Raw genomic sequence first — 19,887 nt, 5'->3', positions numbered from 1 at the left:
CGTGTTGTCCCTTGGGTGTATTGGAGGCAAGGGAATTGGAAGTGTGCGTTATCTTGTGCAATCGATGCTTTGATTTGTTCTTGAAAATAATCACTCTCCCTCTCTTTCTGCGTTTTGTGTTTCCCTTATGATTGCTTGTCCATCTCTATGGTTGACGTTAATTCATTCACTTTGTTTCAGACCTACTGCCTGGCACAGAGTACGGTATTGGCATTTCTGGCATGAGAGGCAGTAACCAGAGCACATCGGCCACTATGAACGCCAGAACGGGTTAGTGACTATCTATTATTAGTGTGAAATAGGGCTAAAATCCAAATTGTAGTTTGACACAAAGTCAATGTACTGCATGAGGTTTTTGCGGGGGATACGCTCCAGACCCACCCACCATACCCTTTAAAGGGGAACTAAACACCACATCTTTTTTTTGCAAGAAAATGTTGTATGTGCCAGCACTAGTCAAAACATCTTCGATGGATATTTTCCTATTTTTCTATAGTTTTCTTTTTTAATGATATGGACTGATATGGAATTAAAGACCACATATTTTGTCAGCTGTCAGGCACTCCTGTTGTACTTACTGTAAACGTTGAATGTGTTTTTTCAATACTATGCCTCAATTATCCAGATGATCTTTCTGTTTTGAGTATCCTCTTTGAGCTGCTCTAGTCATTCCATTTAAGTGAGTTGCGAAAGCACAAAGGATCATCCAATTAACATTTTTTGTTCAGTGTCTTAATCTCCTGACGCATAAATAGATGAACATTAAGGATTGGCGTTTCAATCATCAGCTTCTAAACTGCAATGACACAAAATAGAAATTGTATTTGTAATGCCAAATATTTGATTTTGTTGTCCCAGTCACTGATTTACTGCAGTTTAGAGTACAAAAAGCAGATGAGTAGTCTGTTTGTATTGATGCAGATGTGTTTAAAAAAAAAATGCTTTCAAAGCAGAAAGTGTATCATCCAACGCATCCTCTTATGTCAAGAAAAGAATTACTGACCTGTAACTTTGAAGCTTAAACCCGCGACTGCAGCTCCTTTTCATCACGTTTGTGTTCGCGTGAATTGGAAAGACGTCACGGTGTGAATGCTTTATGTGCATTAGAGGATGTAGGGGTCCTTTCTGTGACATAAGAGTGTGTTCAGGAGATGGGCTATAGCAGCCTTTTTCCCCTCCCAGGATAAACATTCATTTTATCCCCAGGAAATCACAATTTTTATGGTTTGGCTTTCGATCACTGCAAAAAGCGAGAAACACACCTAAATTTAATCCTTTGATACACTTAAACTCAGCTGCTGTAAGATAGGCTAACGTCCTACGTAGTCATGCATGAAGGTTTGCACAATCCATCCATCCATTATCTGAGCCGCTTCTCCTCACCAGGGTCGCGGCCGTGCTGGAGCCTATCCCAGCTATCATCGGGCAGGAGGCGGGGTACACCCTGAACTGGTTGCCAGCCAATCGCAGGGCACACATAAACAAACAACCATTCGCACTCACATTCCCACCTACGGGCAATTTAGAGTCTTCAATCAACCTACCATGCATGTTTTTGTGATGTGGGAGGAAACCGTAGTGCCCGGAGAAAACCCACGCAGGCACGGGGAGAACATGCAAACTCCACACAGACGGGGCCGGGGATTGAACCCCGGTCCTCAGATCTGTGAGGCGGACGCGCTAACCAGTCGGACACCGTGCCGCGGGTTTGCACAATTTTAGACATTTGTTTTACCCTGAACACTCAACTTGGCTTGGTCAAAGACAATGCATTTCTTGTAATTGACCACTCTTAAATATATTACCATCCATCTCCATGGCTGCTTATCAGGTACAGGGTTGCAAACAGTATCATGTATTTGCACATTGACATTTCTAACATCAATTTTAACAGGTATGTCTTTGTTTCTCCATTGTGCCAGGTCTGGACGTGCCCATGGATCTAACTGTCACAGCATCTACGGACAACACCATCACCTTGGTGTGGGGCACGGTCCAGGGCCCCATTGACTTCTACAAAGTCACCTATACATCATCTTCAGGCGTGTCTACTGAGGTGAACCATGAGAATGGCGAACACTTCTCAAATATGGCTTAAGAATCTCCTTTTAAATGAACAGGAAGGAGTATACCGTTGTGCGTTATTGTCATTTAACTCAAGTTTTCTTTGTGTTCCAGCTGACTGTCCCTAGAGATGAAACCACTACCACTCTGACAGACCTGGAGCCGGGCACGGAATACACTATCACTGTGGCAGCCAAGAGAGGCAGACAGCAGAGCAACGTGGCTTCCATAGATGCCTTCACAGGTAAAAGTGAAGTATAGTCTGAAGCGAGGTGCCTGTATCGGTACCCGTACCGATTTTTAAAACGTGAGATACCCCACACATGGCGAGGAAAAAATTGGCAAGTGTGTTCTTATTACTCTTAAAGTTTGTGATGTACTATAGATGACCCACACAGCACACCACACACGACGATGTCTCCTCTGACAATGGCGAGTAAGGATGGGAATCAAAAATTTGATTCCTAGGTATTGTTTGTTTGCCTGCCTGGCGATTCCGCTTATCGATTCCTCTTACATTCGCAAATGAGTCGTCACACGCTTGAAGTGTATTTTGGTTCAGAACTTTTCCCATATGGTGTCAAGACAGAAGCACTCTGAAGTCTGGCAGTGTTTCATGTGAAAAGATACCAGTGCTACTTACAACACTTTCAAACCTTTAAGTTAATCAAAAGGGTGACCTCTTCTAATATGTAGAAACATTTCATTGATTATGATATACAGTATACATTTATAATGACATCAGTGATATCATATATCATTTGTATTATTTAATTCGCTCATTCATTAAGAATAATAAAAAATCAAGAAGGAATTGGCTTGGCTAATTATCAATTCACATACCTAATGGTGAAACCGATGTAGTACCAAGACTGACCTGTGAGAGGCAGCGCTGTGCCACATAACTAGACAGGACGGAGAATAAAGAGTGGACTGTACAATAGGGAGCGAGCCCTTACGCGAATAGTGAAAATCTGAGAGTAATTGACACCTGCCCAAAAAGGTTTGTAATTGCCTGTGGATGCCACAAGATGGCAACAAAGCACTTTTTTTGTCTAATTGAACAAAGCTATGGACTGACAAAGTGCACTTTTATCCTTACTTCAACTTGGTCTCTTAATCTGAAGATGCCACAAAATGGCACCAAAGGAAAATTCTGTGAATTTCCGAATAACGATTCGCAAGTATGCGGCTCAGTGTTGGCTTTTCTTGTAACTACAGTGCAGTGGATAGCTCTTCTCCTTGTCATTTTTATTGTGGTGAATGCCTTATTAGACATGTTATATTGTCTATACACGTGCGAGTTTCAGCCAGCTTTCTAGTTGGCTATATTCCGTTTCATGTCCCAGTCACAAAATCTGTCGATTGGCAAAACTTGTGTTGATCACACACATTAGGATTTTCCCATTCCAAATGTGGAACAGGTTTAACATTTATAATTGTGGGACCTCACTGGAAAACCTAAATCTTAATACACCCCAGTGGATAATAGCTCTTTTGTTGACATTCGACAATCAGGCCTTTGCTGATCGAAGAGATGGGGGCAATGTTCAAATTCAGCCTGATTAGCGGCATGTGTGTACCACTATTATGTTTCTGTTTTGTAAACAGATTCTTTAAAAACTCCTAAATATCAGTACATGTGGGGATAAAAGGAACTGGAGAGTCCAGTGGTGAATCATGCTTAAATAAAAAAATGAGAAGAAAACTATTAGTAGATCTAAAATATTGAAGCCTGCTAATGAGCTGGGTTTGCATAGTCCCTATTTGCAATGGGGCTTTTCATCTTAACGTATACATGTGTTGGTTTCTTCAGTCATGCCCCATTTCTTCATCTTCTGCCTTGTTTTTTTTCCCCTGGGAATTTCATTTGCATGGTCCATCATAATCCTTCTTTCTGATGGATTTCCTGTCCATCTCCACCAGCAGTGATTATTTTTTAGTTATAAAAGAAGCATGATGTAACTTTTCAGCATCAAAATGATGCACTTGAGAACTTTTCCTCTCATCATCCTCATCTTGATCTTTTCATTCTTCACGATAGCCGTTGCAGTTGTCTCCAACATCATCATCATCATCATTGTGATGAGTGACTTCATCATTCCGTGTCGCTCCAACCTTTGGGCATTCGGTGGGATGACATGATGATAAGATGGAGGATCAGGAGGATGAAAAAAGTTAATTGGATGTCATCTTTTCATCCACTTCACTAGTAACAGCTAATTATCTGTGCCCAAGAGAACGCATCTTAATTTAAAATGTGGGATTTTCTCTTGAACTGCAGCTTCAAAAGCTTGATTTTTCTGTTTGTTCAAGCATAAATAGCTGTCAGATGCACAACGATATAGGGCGGCGTGGTGGCCGACTGGTTAGCACAACCGCCTCACAGTTCTGTTCAAATTCGGCCTCACGTGTTTGGAGTTTGCATGTTCTCCCCCGTGCCTGCCTGGGTTTTCTCCGGGTTATCCGGTTTCCTCCCACATCCCCAAAACATGCATGGTAGGTTAATTGAAGACTATAAATTGCCGTAGGTGTGAATGTGAGTGCGAATGCTTGTTTGTTTATGTGTGCCCTGCGATTGGCTGGTGGCCAGTTCTGGGTGTATCCTGCCTTTTGCCCAGAGTCAGCTGGGAGAAGGTTCAGCATGCCCGCGTCCCGAGTGAGGATAAGCAGCAAGGAAAATGAATGAATGAATGCACAACAATATAATCTTCATGTGGAATGTACAGTAAATATGTGGTTACTGGAAGCAGCCGTCTAAACTCGATCCATCTTACTTTTTTGCTTCATGTTCATTCACTTCATCATTAGCTGTCTAAGTCATATGTTTTGACAGCAAAATCTGCCACCATCATCACTTTTTCCATTTCTTTTTGTGATCAATCCTATCACAACTTCATCTTTATGGCACATAATCCAATTAGCCTCTCCTCTTCATGAGTGATTAAATCATCGCGCCCACATGACTCTGTAGTCCGCCCGGTGAAGATCGCACCCAAGGCTATTTTCATGAGCCGCTTCCATTCATCCATCACCACCATGGCTTCTTCATTTCCATCTTTGACGACACCTTATTTATTTCTTCACTTTTCCCTGCTCTTGGCCTACTTGGCGACTCTCCCGTGACATTTAATCCATATTCCTCCAGGGATCAGGCCCGTTTCCCACCTCTACTTGTCTGAGGTGACTTCCGACTCAGTGCTGGTGGCATGGAGCTCACCGGCACCGCCGGCTGACGTCTTCATCCTCAGCTACAGTTCTGCTGATGGCACCGACACCTCTAAGGTGACCCTGGACGGCTCCAAGACGAGGTCGCTAGTGCAAGGGCTGCTTCCGGCCACTCAGTACACCGTCAGCCTAATCACAATACAAGGGGACGTCACTTCTGAGCCTATTACAGCATCCCTTACGACAGGTGAGCAGCCCGATTGGATGAAAACTCCTCGGGCAGAAGGGGTGCTTTAAAGCCTCGCTCAGATCCATAGCTACAGTATACAGCAGCAATAGTGAAATTTTCACATGCAAATAGGGCTGAAACGATTAATCAAACAACTAAAATAATTTGATTACAAAAAAAAAAAGAAGTTGAAGCAAAATTTCTGCTTCGAAGCTTCACAAGTTGGCGCGATGATGGTGAGCCGGGAGGAAACATTGCAGATTACGGATGTAGCGGCTATTAAAAAATGCTATGCTGTATCGCATGATCTCTAACAAAATAATTGGCATTGTCGGGGACAAAGCCGAACCAATTCAGTATATACATAATATATAATGTTTTACTGTTTTACCTAACATTTATAATTTCACGTGTAGCCTATGTGTGGCTAAAAAACGAAGCGTGAAGAGTCTCTGTCCACACTCTTTACTTTTTTCTTATTTGTCACTCTGTTGGTATTATTACAATATACTACAGTGGCCAGGGCAAAACACTTCTTCCTTGACAATCATACCATGTTGTTTGTGGTTCAGTAAAAAATACAGTACAGTACTGTATTTGTAGCTTCAGACAGTTTCCCGATGAGAACAGCAGGGGTCATAGTTTTTCTGTTGTGGGTGTGTTGATAGGTGTGCGTCGTTGAGTCGCTGACAGTAATTGCTTCACGATTGTCCAGATCAGTCTCATTCGGTCACGTTGTTTGGTGTGCGCCGGACCTACGTTCATTGAAGATACACATTTTTTTCCATTCAATTGGAGACTGAAATTCCCCATGAATGTGACTGTGCCTCTTGCTCAAAGTCAGCTGGGATAGGCTCCAACGCATGTCACCTTAATGCGGACGAGCAGTGGATAAGGAATAATGAATAATGGATAGTAATCAAAGTTTAGAGTCTCAGCAAATTTTAATGGGAACACTCTTACCTACATAATACATACCCATCCAAATATGTGTTAAATTAATACATGGACCGCTCTAGAAAGACAGTTTCATCACATTGCACAAAGTAGCTACAGATACAGAATGTGGATTTTACCTGGTTGCTGTTACATCCCTGTGCCCCTTTCATTAGTTGTGGTTGTCTTTGCCCAAATACACAAGCATCCACATGTCATTCATTATCATTAACTGTCTCACAGAGCAAACAAAATGTGAAGCACTGCAAACATTTCAGTCAGAGCTTTTTTTGTATTCTGCTCCTTTCCCGTCTCTCAGGGAAGCTTCATCAAATAATAAACAACACACGCCATCATGCAAGTTTCACCTTTACCAAAGCAAACTTAATTAGTAAGATAACCATGCCCGAATGGGCACTACCTTTACAAAAAAGCTGCTGTTTTCCAGCCAAGTGGAAATTAAATGATTTCAAAGCCAGGAATTATAAATGATCCCCTCTTCTCATGAATACTAGCGATTATTCTTTTGATTTGATGTGCTGCCTGTGCTGCTACTTTCCCCTAGCAAAAGATGGAAGTGCTTTAATCTCCTCCTCATTACCCCCATCTCTTATACTTTCTTCTGTTATTAATGCTAAGTAACTGCCATCAACTGCCATGAATTGTTGGCTCACATTGTCTCCGCTGTAACCTTTTTTCACAGTAGCTCAATAGTCTCTGGAGACACGGTTAAATAAATTGTATCTGCTGTGAGGTAGCAGTGTTCACGCTGCGTAATGTTTATGGTGTTTCTTTTGGCGTGAGCGTCAATTGGTCCTTGGATATCTTCTCAGGCAATTGATTGACTTTTGTTTATGGACAATGTAGTTTGAATGGTTATGATTGTGTAAAAATACCGTTTTATTGCAGGAGGTTGTTTTTTTTCCAGACCTACCCACAACAGGTGAAAATCTAAACCACAGACACCATATACGTTTATTGTCATTTTACCTCTCCCACACGCTTTAAGCACTCTTTTTTTTCCCTGTATATGTATGAAGTCATTAACGACATAGTGCATCATCTCTTTGAAGTCTTCTCCTATCAACGAATTTGGTCAGGAGAGAACACTTTCTGGCTGCAACGTTTTCCAATAGTCATTTCCTAGAATTTCCTTTTTCATCTCCTTCACTACCTTTTGGATGTTTTGGAGACATGTTGCTATTGTCTTATTATGCCAGTGTACTGGTTCACAATAAAGTTTTTGTCATAATTGACTTCCTCGACGTGGTAGATATATTTAAAAGAAAATCTGTGATATAACGGAGTTTTGATAGGTAAAAATCAGAAATCTAGACAGACCATATCAAAAATTAATTCTTTATATAGTTTTACTCCACTCCCCCATGTTTAAACTTATTAAAACACAATTTTCAAAGTATACCTATAATCGTATAAGAGGCAAAGTGTGCCTGTTTATTTGTCACTCCCAGTGGAAGTTTACTCTAAAACTAACACATAAAAACAAAAGTGAAATAAACATTGTATAGCTAAACAACATGTTCAACTAAACAATTTAATTTCATCTAACTAAAGGCAGCTAGTTTGATGCCAACATTTAATGCGGAACACCATAGACAGGCTAACGGAAATTAGCATATGTTACTACTTATAAACCTTAAAAAAACTGCTACTTTAACACACATGGCGCAACAACACATACTGTACTAACAGATTAGTCACAGGCGCATATAGTTTTCTATCAGTTCTGTGGGAACAACAAATATTAAAACGGCAAAATGTGGCGATGTTTTACACTCTTCGTCTTGCTTTGATTACACATCTCTTCAAGTACATCTCAGTGCTGCCCGGCATGTGGCGGCACAACGTGTTACTACACTGAAGATGCACAACTCTAAATTCGACTTAGGATAAGACTTGCCTGTATAATGTAAAAACACATTAGAAAAAAATAAACAACAACTTTAAAATCCCCAATGTTGCGTGGCATTGAAATCCAACAGCTGCTGTAATGTCCACTCACAGATCTGACAAATGAAAGCAATATGTCAGACACAGCTAGTATATTGTTAGCTTGTGTGCCTAATCAAACTCTGCATCGTACTGTAGGTATGGACCCACCCAAGCAGATGACGGTGACCGCCGTGGCTGAGGACATAGTGACTATTTCGTGGATAAAACCCCTGGCTCCATTTGAATATTATAAGCTTTCCTACCAGTCAGCCAGAGGTATTTAATTTTCCATATTTTAATATAATTTGCTGGCACTCTATAAGAGCATCATCTTCTACCAGTCATCATCATAGTTTTAAATCATAGTTTTAAATTAATAGCCATAAATCTTTTAGTCCTCCCTTAATGTGACTGAATAGTAGATTTCAAATTGGACCCAACAAGCTGCAAATGGAGACAAAGCTGAGTGTGTGTTTTCCGCAGGTCGAGTGGACAGCGTTGTGATTGACAGCGATGTGACCAACTACACCTTGTCCAGTCTGTTCCCCGCTACCGAGTATGAGATCAGTCTCAACGCGGTCAGAGGGAGCCAGGAGAGCAAAATTGTTAGCGCCTCGGTTTTCACAGGTATGGGAACAAACATGATGTGGACTGAAGTTGCTAATGTCGTTATTTCCTTATGGCCTACAGTCCTATTTATTCAGGAAATAGATTTGGGGGTAATAGTAAGTACACTATTGTCATTTAATATTTTGTATCTACATAAAAACTTTGTTTGGGCGAACAATACTTTTGTTGCGATCTTGTGATGTTTTTTGTTTGTATAAAAATAGTTGTGTCTGGAGTAACTGCCCACTAGTCAAGTGTGAAAGTAAACAGATTAGATTCCTGTTTCCCAAATTGTAAAACGGTAACTGGAGGACACTTATAGGGCTTTACCTAAACCATTGCGGCGCCTAAAGCACAATGAGGTGAGTTTTATATTTGTTGCAGAGACTTCAAGTCATTTGGGGCAGAAAGTTGAAAAAAAAAAGACTGACCAAAAGTAGTGCAGACTGATATAGATGGTGAGCACAGAGCGAAGATGGGGTCGGGTCTTGCCAGTGTGTGTTGTAATGCTAATCATTGACCAGTGAATGTGTCTGCATGAGGGAAGAGAGGGCCAATTAACCAGGGAGTACAGTTCACAGTGGTAGCTGTTAAAGGAAGCACTGGTGACAAAGTGGATGACAGCGTGGTTTTTGCGAGTTTTTGAAGCTGATCTATATATACATATATATAAATAATCTAGGATAGGAAAGACAGTGTTTTTTAAATAGGAAAATAAAGGAGGAATTTAAACTAGTTTGACGGGTGGATGTTAAGTAAATTGTAATTATTGATCCTTTGTGTATTTGATTGGAACAACGTTAGAGACCAGTTATTAAGACACCTGGTCTTGCTGCAAATAGTATAGAAATCTGATTTCACTGCAATAACCTTCAGGTAGGTGTTGGAAGAAACAAATGGGAACGCACACACATGCACGCACACACACACACACACACAAACACACACGCATCCGACAAAACGAAAGGGTGCATCTGGCATTGTGGCGTGAGATGAAAATGTCGCCCCCTCCCCGACCCAGTAATTGGTAACCTATTCCACAGTCCATCTCGCCCCGCTCTGCCCTCTTTATCCTTTCGCCTCACGTCTATCCTCTTGAATCTTTGCACCTCCTTGTCCACTTTCCCACTCCCCTCGCTTCATCGCTACTTTCTAAAAATTTCTCCCTCCAAATCCGGCAGCGGAGGAGTCACCTCTGATTATGTTTCTAATTGGAATCGAGCGGCACGTCACGCTTTCACATGAATGCACAGAAATATGGAACACGTTTTTTCTCATTCAAATAATTCCCCTCACATAAGATTAACACACTCCCTGTGGAGTATGCATAATCTTTAGTTTGTGTGTGAGGGAGGAGAGAGCTGAACGGAGCTCAGGAGAGGAGAGCTGAAGCTGTGTTTGCATTTCAATGAGACCTGATTCGCAAAGAAAAGCCAGGTTCAAGAATCCATTGACGCAGGCAGGAAAAAAGATAAAAGGCTTGCTGTTGCCCATTTTGTAATCTTTGTCTTGTTGTTCACCCACACTTCTCTATTATGAGACCTTAACAATCCCAGTGTGCTTACTATGAGCAGAGTCACTAGGGTTGTATGTAATAGGCTGAAAAGAACATAGTCAAGCTTCTTAGAAGTGGAAAATAACATTCTCCTGACAATACCAAACTAGAGATCCTTGAATGCCATTTTTTAACAGTAACACCTTTTGGATTTATTATAGTGATCCAATATTGGGTGGGGAAAAGTATGCATTGACGTTGATTTTGAATTATAAGAGCAGATAACAATAAAACAAGGAGCCATTTCATTTTTCCACTGAACACTGAATACACTGGCATTTAGAAAGAACTGTTAGGCTTGAGAGTAAATGAACTCTGTGATGAGATGTTTAAGGACTAACAGTGGGCTCATACGCAAAATGTCAGGACCTTTAATAAATGATCTCGCCTCCCAACTCCGGAGTTGGAGTAAAGACCATTAAAATGTGGCTAATTTATCAGCTTCCCAAAACACATATGCTCTCTAGCTCGGTGTAGGACAGATATCAGGTTAAAATATACAGTATAGTGTTTTGAATCCAATTGCACATAGAATGACAAAATGCTGAATATTTGAGAAAACCGGATTGCTATTTTTAAGCAACGCTTGGCTGGATAGAATGTATGAAAGTGCTTGAGTTGACAAAATTTCTTTTAAAAACTTGAATACAGCCAACTTGTATTCAGGAGGTATAGTCTCCATAATATTGTCAGCTCACCTCTGTTTGTGTATGTAGTAGACTGATAGAAAAACATTTTTGATTGAATTGTATATTTTCATGTTCATACATATACAATATATTTGTCAAGCAAAATCTAATTGAAGTTTTTTTTTTTTTTTTTTTTTTTTTTGTCCTGTTTGGCTGTTAGGTCAAGCAGAATGGAAAATCTGTATCCCTTTCATGCGGGAACAGTTTTACTGTGTCACAGTGGAGTTTTTAAGCTTCCGCTGTGGTATTATAATTGAGGTTTATTGAGAATCAGACTTGATCAGTCGAACAGAACAAAGTTTCTAGAAGGGAGAGAGAAACAAAGACAAAAGACAAAGCACTAATTGTAAACAGGAGAGAAGTAAATCATTACATTATCTACAACAATGAAACATTAAATATGAGTGTTGCATGGGGCTATAGTGCTACACCCTGTGAAGGAAGAACAGGACAAGATAGAACAGGACAAGGACAGGAGAAGAAGCATGCAGGACAAGGGTCGTGAACCCGACTGTGCAACTGAAGTATGGCATTAATTATGTGAATTATAAAGTCTACAGGACAAGAGTATAAGTGAGGGGATACACACACAATTTGCATATTCATGAGTTATTTGTCGCAGTAAGTGCGTGACCCCACACCCAATGAAAGAGTCCTAGGGGTGTGTGTCTGTGGATACATGCAAGTGAATTGATACCGTTTTACATGCGCAAAGACTGACAGACGTGTCCTGTAATTGCTGTGGCCGCACCGCGGCGACTGAGGACCCCACCCAATCAATCGAGGGGCGGGATCGGGCCCAGGGGTCCACCCGAGAGCAGCCCGACGGACGGGACACGTCCCACGCCGATGGACCTAGGGCGGTCCGCCGGTTCCACCGAGGCGCCCTGACAACTGTCCACCCGGTGGGGGCCGCAGGGACCCAATGCCACCACCCCAGCCAAAACATAAAGTAATGACAATTAAATTGAATGTAAATAAATTCGCATTTTTTGCTTCAATTCAATGGACATTGTGCTGCACCTTGTGTTGTTGCACGCCAGTGGCCACCTGGGGGCAGTATAATACTGACATACTGTACATGGAGTCGGTCTCAGTTCCTCAGTAAGGCGTAGTAATATTAGTCGTTCTTGTTTTGGTAAATCTTTTTTCTGACAGAATAAGTAACGAAGCAATCTTGCCTTTATGTTTTTTTAATACAAAAAGCTAATTACATGCTATAAACAAAAAGAAAGAGAGGGAGCTAGGGAGAAAGAAGAAGGAATAGGGAGAAAGAAGAAGCAGAGGAGAGTGAGGGGGAGATGGCCAGCTTTCCTCTTCCTCCCCACACTCTTTCTGAAGCCAAAAATCTCAAAAAACAGATTATAAGGTCCTTCAGTCAGAATTTCCATAATCGGGACATTTCCACCAGCTAGCCAGCCAGCTGTTGTAGCCGCTTGGGAATATCCTTGGATAAGACAAACAATGGCTTGCTGCTATTAGCAAGGCTCAACATCTTAGAGAGGTTACACCAAAGTTATTGAACATTAAAAGAATACATTATAAAGGAAAGGCACTAAATATTATAAATGTGAGTATAAGTAACTTTGCCAAGTCAGCGTTCACAGAGGATAAAGAATACATGCCTGTGTGTATTGTAATATTATCTATCTACATGTGTTGCTTCACTGTTTGTGTTAAAATATCTGTTGCTTAGAGTTAAAACACGAACACCGATGCTATTAGTTAGCCTGCCTATGGTGTTTCCCATTATGTTAGCATTAAGGTAGCAAACCAAGATTAATTTATGTAATTGTTTTAACCCACTACTATTACAACCCCAATTTCAATGAAGTTGGGACGTTGTGTTAAACATAAATAAAAACAGAATACAATGATTTGCAAATCATGTTCGACCTATATTTAATTGAATGCACTACAAAGACAAAATATTTAATGTTCAAACTGAAAAACTTTTTTAGCAAATAATCTTTTTTAGCAAATAATCATTAACTTAGAATTTTATGGCTGCAACACGTTCCAAAAAAGCTGGGACAGGGTCATGTTTACCACTGTTTTACATCACCTTTTCTTTTAACAACATTCAATAAACGTTTGGGAACTGGGAACTGAGGACACTAATTGTTGAAGCTTTGTAGGTGGAATTCTTTCCCATTCTTGCTTGATGTACAGCTTCAGTTGTTCAACAGTCCGGGGTCTCTGTTGTCGTATTTTACGCTTCATAATGCGCCACACATTTTCAATGGGAGACGGGCCTGGACTGCAGGCAGGCCAGTCTAGTACCCGCACTCTTTTACTACGAAGCCACGCTGTTGTAACACGTGCAGAATATGGTTTGGCATTGTCTTGGTGAAATAAGCAGGGGCGTCCATGAAAAAGACGTCGCTTGGATGGCAGCATATGTTTCTCCAAAACTGGTAGGTACCTTTCAGCATTAATGGTGCCTTCACATGTGTAAGTTACCCATGCCATTGGCACTAACACCGGCCCATACCATCACAGATGCTGGCTTTTGAACTTTGTGTCCAAAACAGTCCGGATGCTTCTTTTCCTCTTCGAGCCGGAGGACACGATGTCCACAATTTCCAAAAACAATTTGAAATGTCGACTCGTCGCACCACAGAACACTTTTCCATCTTAGATGACCAGAGAAGCCGGCGGCGTTTCTGGGTGTTGTTGATAAATGGCTTTTGCTTTGCATAGTAGAGTTTCAAGTTGCACTTACGGATGTAGCGCCAAACTGTCTTTACTGACATTGGTTCTCTGAAGTGTTCCTGAGCCCACGTGGTGACATCCTTTACACATTGTCGGTTTTTGATGCAGTGCCGCCTGAGGGATCGAAGGTCGTGTGCATTCAATGTTGGTTTTTGGGCCTTGCCGCTTACATGCGGTGATTTCTCCAGATTCTCTGAATCTTTTGATGATATTATGGACCGTAGGTGATGAAATCCCCAAATTCCTTGCAATTGTACGTTGAGGAACATTGTCCTTAAACTGTACGACTATTTTCTCACGCACTTGTTCACAAAGAGGTGCACCTCGCCCCATCTTTGCTTGTGAATGACTGAGCAGCTCCTTTTATACCCAATCATGGCACCCAGCGGTTCCCAATTAGCCTGTTCACCTGTGGGATGTTCCAAACAGGTGTTTGCCACCTGTCCCACCTGTCCCATGCCTGCAACACGTTTTTTGGGACTTGTTGCAGGCATAAAATTCTAAGTTAATGATTATTTGCTAAAAACAATAACGTTTATCAGTTTGAATAGTAACTATCTTGTCTTTGTAGTGTATTCAATTAAATATAGGTTGAACATGATTTGCAAATCATTGTATTCTGTTTTTATTTATGTTCAACCCAACGTCCCAACGTCATTGGAATTGGGGTTGTAAATATCTTACTGTCCTCTTAGTCATTTTAATTACATTATGTACGGTCTCGCGTGCATAAAGATTCACTTAAGTTCCTTGTTTTTACACCTTCTAATGTCAGAAAGTCCATGGGATTGCAGATTTGTCTTTTTTTTCTCATTCAAAATGATACCAATAATTTTGATATGACATTTTCATACTGTTTTATCTCTGATTGTTGGTTCAGCATTGTAGCTTTAGTAATGACATTTGGACTGGTGTGTCCTCTCTATCCGGTCTACATAATGGCCACGGGCGATGCACAAATTAGAATGACCTCATGGCCAACAAGGACAGCCGGTATGTTCCTGGGCTTCTGTGTTCAACCGAGGACTTATCAGAGGAGCATTTTCCTCATGCTAAAAGGATGCATTCAGATGCTTAATAGAGTACAGGAAGACATTGAGATTAAAATTCAATAATGTGAGTAAGAGTTATCATGCGCTCATCTTTAAAAGCACAACCAAATGATTGATCAGGAAGAAAAAGTTTCTTTACCATCACATGTGTGCTCATTCAGTTTTTAACTGCAGCTCAATCCAGTGCTAAAATTCCCCTGGCTTGGTACGAATCCCTGCTCGAGGAGTTTGATGTTTTCATCAGTGGTGGTAGCAGCAGACCTTCCACTGCGTGGTTTATCAAGAACAGATCCTGTTTTGGGAAACTTACCATGGATAGCTTAAGTTTTACTACGCGTTGGAGCAGTGTGACAGCCATAAAGCTTTGAAAACTGGTGCTGAACTGCAGTCGAGGACAGAAAACCTGCCAGGCGGCAATTTTGCAACGCTGCTCCAATGTCACTTGATGAGCCATGGGCAAGGGCCTTCGAATACTACAACGCTTGAGCTGTGAAATGCTGATTGCCTCACATCTGTCCGCATGATACCTGAAAAGAAATAGAAAAAAAAAAAATATGCGCTATAGTGGGACTGTGATAGGTGAACTGTGAAATGGCGGGGGATAGCCGTAACTGAGTTCTCTTATACATCGGCTTTAGCAAAATGAAATGCTCGTTGCCGGTGGAATAAAATCAGCACGTGAAAGCGATTTTCAGTTTGCCCGACCAAATCTGACCCATTAGATCTGTTTTTTCCTCGCCGTAGAAAGGGTTTTGCGCTTTCAAAAAAGGAGCGGGGAAAAACATTATCGGCTATGTAGTCACAGCACTGAAGATAAAAATGTCAGTTGGTAGAACTCAAGTTGTTTTTGAATAATTAAACAGATGACAAATGATGATCTGATAAATGTGTGAATCAACCTGTTAAAGTTTAATATCATCAAATTTGTTCTAATTAATAATCTCTGCCTGGTGAGTCTATCGTGCAGTGTCACTTGTAACCAGAAAGTTTAGACCATTTATTGTGTTTGAATTTGCCGTATATATATATATATATATATATATATATATATATATATATATATAATATAGTGGGCAATATTTTAATTTGCAAATTCCTATTTTATATTCGTCTATTTGACATTCATGTGTTATTTAAAAAAAAAACAAATATATCAGAAGTTACTCACCAGTTACTAAGTACTTGAGTATTTTTCTTCACTAAATACTCTTACGCAAGTTATCATTATGAGGACTTTTTTTTTTAACCTTGACTTGAGTCATAACAGTACTCTTACTTGAGTACAATTTTGGGCTACACACCTTGATGCGTGTATGCATCTCTGCGTTGCATTGAGCAAAGAGTAGTCCAAAGCATTGCTTAATTTACAAATGGTCCTGGCTGGACTTTGATAGGTTAGTGTGTCGATAGTTGTGCTAAATGAGCTCTTATTTTAGATCACTATCTCTTGAAAGCGTACTAATTACTTATGCTAGCCAAAAACCAGTCATCTTTAACCATCGTAACTTATCCTGTTGTTCCCTCCGCTTTTCAAACACACCGTAGCTGCGTTCAGTGATTCACAAATCCAATCAGAAGATGGAGCATGGTGATTGGATTATCGAAGACCTTGATAAAAGAGAGTTGCCTGTTTGTTTTTTCTCCCCTGGTCTCGCTCTATGTATTCCCCCAATGCCTAGCTTATTGACTGAATACGTCTCTGCGTAATGACTTGGTTCAGGTTTACTCATCTCTCCCAGTGATAAGGACTCCGAATCACCACAGTATCTTGACAAGCACAGTTAGTACCTTTTTTTTTTTATTCTAATGAAGATAAGACAGTATTAATTACTTTCTACAAGCAGAACTGTGGAGCCCTCGCAGTATTCTGTGTTTTTCAGCCATATTTCACACTGTGGCAAAATATCATGCCTGAGGGGGGAATTGGGGTCGAAACATTGAGGTTAAAGGTCTAATTAAATTTAAATTCAGCGCTGGCATGTCCGGCCGTCTGAGAATGAAATTAGAGAGAGGGTTGAGCAACAGCCGCCTAGGGTGAACGTCTGCAGCATATTTGACTACTAATTTCACTTTGAGCAAGATGTGGTCACGGTGGCAAAATCTCATTATTAACCAGTATTAATGCAAAATGCCTCGGAGTCGATAATTACCACTCAGATGTGGATGTTAGAGAATAATAACAGTACCATATTCAATCTCTGTGCTCTAAATGGGAACATATTCTGCGTAGCGCCAAAGTTTATTACCTGAAGATAACATGACATGCCTGCATGATTATTCTTACCATTTATTTATTTATTTATTGTTTTCAATGAGGACTCTGAAATTAATATTATACAAATAATCTCCATCTTTGCAATCCTAGCCATGGACATGCCATCAGAGTTGACTGCACTCAACATTACTCCGCAAGGAGCCCTGCTGAGGTGGAACCCCCCTATGTCCAACGTCGACAATTACGTGCTGACTCTCACACATGACCAGGGTAAGTTGTTCAGACATGTTTGTTTGAGTTGACAAATCTCCAAGCTGCACTCATGGTTAGCATGTCAGCCTTACAGTTCTGTGGTTCAGGATTCAAATCCTGTGACCTTCCTGTGTGGAGTAGAGCTTCCTCGCACATTCCGAAAACAACCAAAAACAAAACATCGAGACCAGTTCCTCTTGCTCACAGTCAGCTGGGATAGGCTTCAGCTCACCTGCGACCTCAATGAGGGAAAAGCTCTATGAAAAATCAATGGGAGGATGACCAAATCACCTGCATTCCATTTGGTAACTTCACATTGCGAAAATATCAGAAACACCTTCTTAGTTTCCTCAAACTGACATCAAAACATTGAAAACACAAAACAAAAACATAGATGACCGTGATAAGCTATCGTATGTTTTATTTGTGATTCGATAATTCACATAAGCAGCAGCATTTAATATTTGAAATTTCAAAAATAAATGTTTAGAAAAACTTTGTTTGAAATAAATTTAAAAAAAAAAACTTTGTCATATTTGTTAAAACAGTCATTCTGACTTGACAGTTGGACATGATAAAATTTCAGCCATCCAAGTCCCCATCTTGTGCCACTAATTTGATATACAGGAAACCGCAGTGCCCGAGGAAAAACAACCAATCAGAGACAGAAGGTGTCACCTACAAGGTGTCAATCACAGCTCATGCACTTGCAGACAAAATTCCCCTTTAATATAGAAAGTACTTAGCAATATTTCTACACAACTATTTTCATGCAGTGCCAGATATGTCCAATGACAATATATAGTTTAACTAGATAATCTAGTGCAGTGTTTCACAACCACTTGTGCGTGAGAGATCATCAGGAGGTCTGCGGTAAATGATCCTATTTCACTTAATTGGTCCGAAAAATTATTTCCTCTTAGTTCCTGTATCTATGCCAGCCACGCATAATGACAAGCAAAACAATTGCTCTACCACTACCGCCAGTGATCATCTTTACTACCACATATATATGTGTGTGTGTGTGTGTATATATATATATATATATATATATATATATATATATATATACACACACACACACACACACACACACTTTTTGATAGATTTTTTTTCATGCCATGGAATTTTTTTATTGTAAAATATGTGCCTTGATTAAGTAAAGGTTCCGGAAAAACCAATCTGGCTTATCTCTGTGGAACTTCCATTATCTAACATCACCCTTCTACATCTTTTAGCCAAAGATCAAACATTTCTGGCCAAGTTTTCTTGAATGCAGCGTCATTTCCCAGCTTCATTATCATCCATCTTAAACTGGCTTTCAAGTTGAAGGTTTCAAAGGGCAAATTTAACAGAGCCAGAGTTGTGATTGTCAGGTTTCCTGTATGTTTCATCGTTCAGGCGTTGAGGACGGATGCGATACAATAGACAAACGGCAAGGTTTTTCCCCATTAAGAGTGTGACGCATCCTCTGAGGCAACACAGACCCATTTGTCTTGCCTCCATCATGCTTGCTTGAACTTAAGGCCGGGTGAAAACATTGCATTTAGCATGCGGCGTAGTTTGTGCGATGCCTCCCGTGTCCTCAGCGTCTGACAGCTTTATCCTGATAGGTGAAAGATAACCATATTGCTTGGCCTCTCAGGGTCTGTTTATAATTTGCTCCATGAACCATCGGAGACCCGCCAAGTTGCTGGAGGAAAGCCGACTCAAACTACTTGACATGCACAATGATGTCTCTTCAACCACTGTCGGCAGTCATTAACCTTTAGTATTTAGATAATCAAGATACTCTGCCCTAGCCACAACCATCTTATTCAGCTGCAATCGATGATTTACATTTCCAGTGATCTGAATCGCATTGTGACGGTGAATTATTGATCTTGTAGACAATTATCATCTGTTGTTTTTGACATTACTTGTCCCAACACTCTAATAAAACCACAAGTTAAAATTGTGTGTCTGAGTAAAAAATCGATAGCACGAGCTGCAGTAATAAAGATAACGACGTTTGGGGCCAGACTATCAATAATGTATAGCAGAAGCACATTTTGTGATGATGTAATACAGTGTACCTGATCGAGCTGTCCCTGTGCTCAACCATCATTCACCAGCTGATTTTGATGATCTGGCAGAAAACAAATGTCAAGGGATGCGTAGTTTTCATAATTTCATATTATTGGCTGTTCATATGAAACATTATGGCTCAGCTCTCAGTCTGCAAACTCAACCCGGATAGAACCGACTGTAAATTTAAGGTTGAACAAAATGGTCAACGAATTATCCTTGTATTGGTGTATTAAATATAGTTCAGTCCCCCTCTTGTATTTGAAGGTTTGCTCTTTCAAGGCAGCTTATCTGATTGATTTGAATTGATATGAAATGAAAGAAGAACCCAAGGCAATCAAACTGTACTCAAGCCGTGCACCCTCCAAATCGATGAAATATCA

General features: G+C 40.5%; 1 protein-coding gene across 8 annotated transcripts in view; it reads left to right on the top strand.

Annotated features, from left to right (window-relative positions):
* The window catches only part of tnr (tenascin R (restrictin, janusin)), a 174,230-nt gene that overhangs the window by 121,453 nt on the left and 32,890 nt on the right, over positions 1 to 19,887 (top strand). For 7 of the 8 annotated variants that reach the window (XM_061694707.1, XM_061694706.1, XM_061694705.1 and 4 more), the window contains 7 exons: positions 181 to 270; positions 1,923 to 2,056; positions 2,179 to 2,308; positions 5,213 to 5,479; positions 8,507 to 8,626; positions 8,834 to 8,977; positions 17,336 to 17,455. In XM_061694707.1, coding sequence (XP_061550691.1) covers positions 181 to 270; positions 1,923 to 2,056; positions 2,179 to 2,308; positions 5,213 to 5,479; positions 8,507 to 8,626; positions 8,834 to 8,977; positions 17,336 to 17,455 — 1,005 coding nt within the window. The remainder of the gene's footprint in view (positions 1 to 180; positions 271 to 1,922; positions 2,057 to 2,178; positions 2,309 to 5,212; positions 5,480 to 8,506; positions 8,627 to 8,833; positions 8,978 to 17,335; positions 17,456 to 19,887) is intronic. The other variant, XM_061694711.1, reaches the window with a different exon arrangement.

This window comes from Phycodurus eques, chromosome 13, assembly GCF_024500275.1.
Source record: "Phycodurus eques isolate BA_2022a chromosome 13, UOR_Pequ_1.1, whole genome shotgun sequence".
NCBI lineage: Eukaryota > Metazoa > Chordata > Actinopteri > Syngnathiformes > Syngnathidae > Phycodurus > Phycodurus eques.
This window is presented reverse-complemented; position numbering and strand designations above follow the sequence as displayed.